Source organism: Atta colombica, unplaced genomic scaffold (assembly GCF_001594045.1).
Source record: "Atta colombica isolate Treedump-2 unplaced genomic scaffold, Acol1.0 scaffold274, whole genome shotgun sequence".
Lineage (NCBI taxonomy): Eukaryota > Metazoa > Arthropoda > Insecta > Hymenoptera > Formicidae > Atta > Atta colombica.
The window spans coordinates 2,345,631-2,348,406 of NW_017259375.1; the positions used below are offsets into that span (position 1 = coordinate 2,345,631).

At 23.5% G+C, this 2,776-nt stretch overlaps 1 protein-coding gene across 1 annotated transcript in view; it reads left to right on the forward strand.

Moving 5' to 3' along the window:
• Nucleotides 1-2,151: 2,151 nt before the first annotated feature.
• LOC108689634 overlaps nt 2,152-2,776 on the forward strand; it is a 10,300-nt gene continuing 9,675 nt past the window's right edge. The window contains exon 1 of the mRNA XM_018196488.1: nt 2,152-2,187. Coding sequence (XP_018051977.1) covers nt 2,152-2,187 — 36 coding nt within the window. The remainder of the gene's footprint in view (nt 2,188-2,776) is intronic.

The window sequence follows — 2,776 nt, forward strand, 5'->3', positions numbered from 1 at the left end:
AATTATGCCAATTAAATTTCAAAAATATTATACATTTCTTACAAGTAAAGATATCAAGTAGATATAATATAATATAAATTATCTTTGAAATAATGATAACACTTGCGAAAGAAATATTACTATCGAAATATATCGATTAAAACAGTTTGTTACAGATTTCTTTCTCCCACCTGCTAAAAGACCTCCAGCAATATCAGATTAAATTAGATTAGATTATTTTTGACTCATTTAATAAAAGTATTGATAATATTAAATATATACAAATATGGAACAATTAAAATTAAAAAAGCCAAAGATTAAATTGATTCCTAACAATTTGATTACGTTTTTTTACTATTCCCCATGTATCTTCAATATCGGAGAACTTCAAAAGATATTTTAAAAAAACAATCAAGCAGTGCATTTGGTCTATATGTAAGATTTAATAAATTAAGTTCCTTTATAAAAGCACAAAAGAATAAATTATCTTCACTATTGCATTCTAGTATTGTCTACAAAATTAATTGTCAGAATTAAAATTATGCGTCTTATATGGGCCAAATGAAACGGTTATTACAAACATGCAATAATAAACATCATAATCATATAAATAGAAACAACACTCAGTGATCACAAAACATAGAATTGAGCACAATCATCAGTTTGATTGGAATAATGTCAAAAATTTAGATAAAAAATAAGTATTCATAAAAGATTAATGTCTGAAACTATTCATATCAAACAACAAAAATATGTTCAATTATGTCAGCTATTATTGACATTATTTTGTCCTTTATTGATATCAATATGAATTTTTGTACGACAACATAATGAAATATATAAATTACATAACAAATGAATAGAAAACATTAAGACGGATCTCCATCTAATAATATTTTTTGTGAATTTATATATACAATTGAACCGGAAATTGTACAAAAAATAGTTAGGCACGAAGATCCGCCTTGACAAATACATTTTTCACTCACTTATGTTTAACATTTCATTGATTGATTTTCGCTTAATTGTATAATGAATTATGCACACATAAACTATAAGTGAAGCAGATTAATAATATCTGCATATTATGTTATGAAATGTATAAAATATATTAATTTTTCATTATATTGTCATTAATTAGTGAGTTCATTATAAACAAATATTCATAATGATTTTGGTTATACTGAGTATTTGGTTTACATTGATTGATTAAATTATTTCCAAATTTTGAAAATGTATTTCGACATATAAACTGTTAAAGTTTGCATTGATAAATAGTATATAAATCATTCTATAATTGCCCGTTTTATTTGAAAAAGATACCTCTGTTTCAAATAATAAAAAAATAAAAACAAGTATAAATAATTAGAAATTATTTAGAAATTAATTTTTAAGTACATTTTCAAATATTATTATCACCTTTAAGATTTTCTTCCTTTCATAAAAAAAAATACTTCATTAATTACCACTTATTACATAATCTTTCTTTAAAACAAATTGCGTTAAATGTTGTATCTCTCTTCTCGAACTTGTGTTTTAGCTTTTAATTCCAAGTTTCCGATGTGATGCGCCAATTAATTAATTATCTAAACTGATAATTAATACATCTGTCAGATAAAACTTTCGCCTGTAAATATGTGTACATATATTATCGTATCTTAACGGAAATATAATGATATAGGTGCGCGTGAAAATTTGCTTATTCATATCTTTCTTTAGGGAAGTTCCCTATATTAAAACAGTTGACTAAAAAAAATTAATATTTAACAAAAGATTGATCTCTGCCATTGAGCTCTTAAAAATCGCACAACAATCAAAACACACTTAATTACTCGAATCATAATTAGATTCGAATGTGTGGCGCTCAGTTCTAGAAATTGTACGAGTTGTTCATAGATATATAATATAATAAAATCTATTTTTATTTAAAAAATATTCAATTCATTTTCAAAAGTTTATTATGGACGCCTCAGCTGCAATGAAACAGTGCAGTCGCGTTCCTAATTCCTTCTCTCTCGAATGTCACATACCATTCTCGTACATGAGTGGGAGAGATAATATAACATAATAAAAAGCCTGATATTTCCGATTTGATTCATATAGATTACGAATGTGATCCGATTATTAAAGTAAACGTAAAAAAGAAAAAAAATTATTAAAAAATTTTTAAAAATGTGTGAACGAATGACAGCAATTGATAACAGCAAGGTAAGAAGATATTAAAAAAAAAAATATTTAGTTTGTTCATAAAAAATCAGAATTGATAAAGACTAATGTTTTTTTTAAGAATAAAACGTATTGTGTTTTTTCTTAAATATGTTTTTAATGCTTCAAACAGTATAAAAAACACTATAAAAAAAACATTTAAAACATATTAAAAACATCAATTAAGTATGTTTTAAACTGTTTAAATTACGTTTAAAACATGTTTTTTATCAACCCTGTAAAAAATATACTTTTATTGCATTTATTAAGAATTTAAAAATTGCAAATATTTTTCATTGCTAGAATATTTGTAAATTTCTTGTTTCATAACTCACGTAAAGATTCTTTTAAAATTCTTACAATTCAATAATTCTTATCAATGTACTTCTTTATCGCATAATAGAAATACATGATATTTACTTAAGATACATGCTAAATATAAAGAATTATCGAGCATCTATTGCATCTGTGTATATAGTATTTTTATATTTATATTTATTTTTATATTTATGGATATTATAACCAAGAACTCGGCAATCTTTGTAATATCTTAATAAATCAAATTTATTTAATTATATTTATATTATTTATA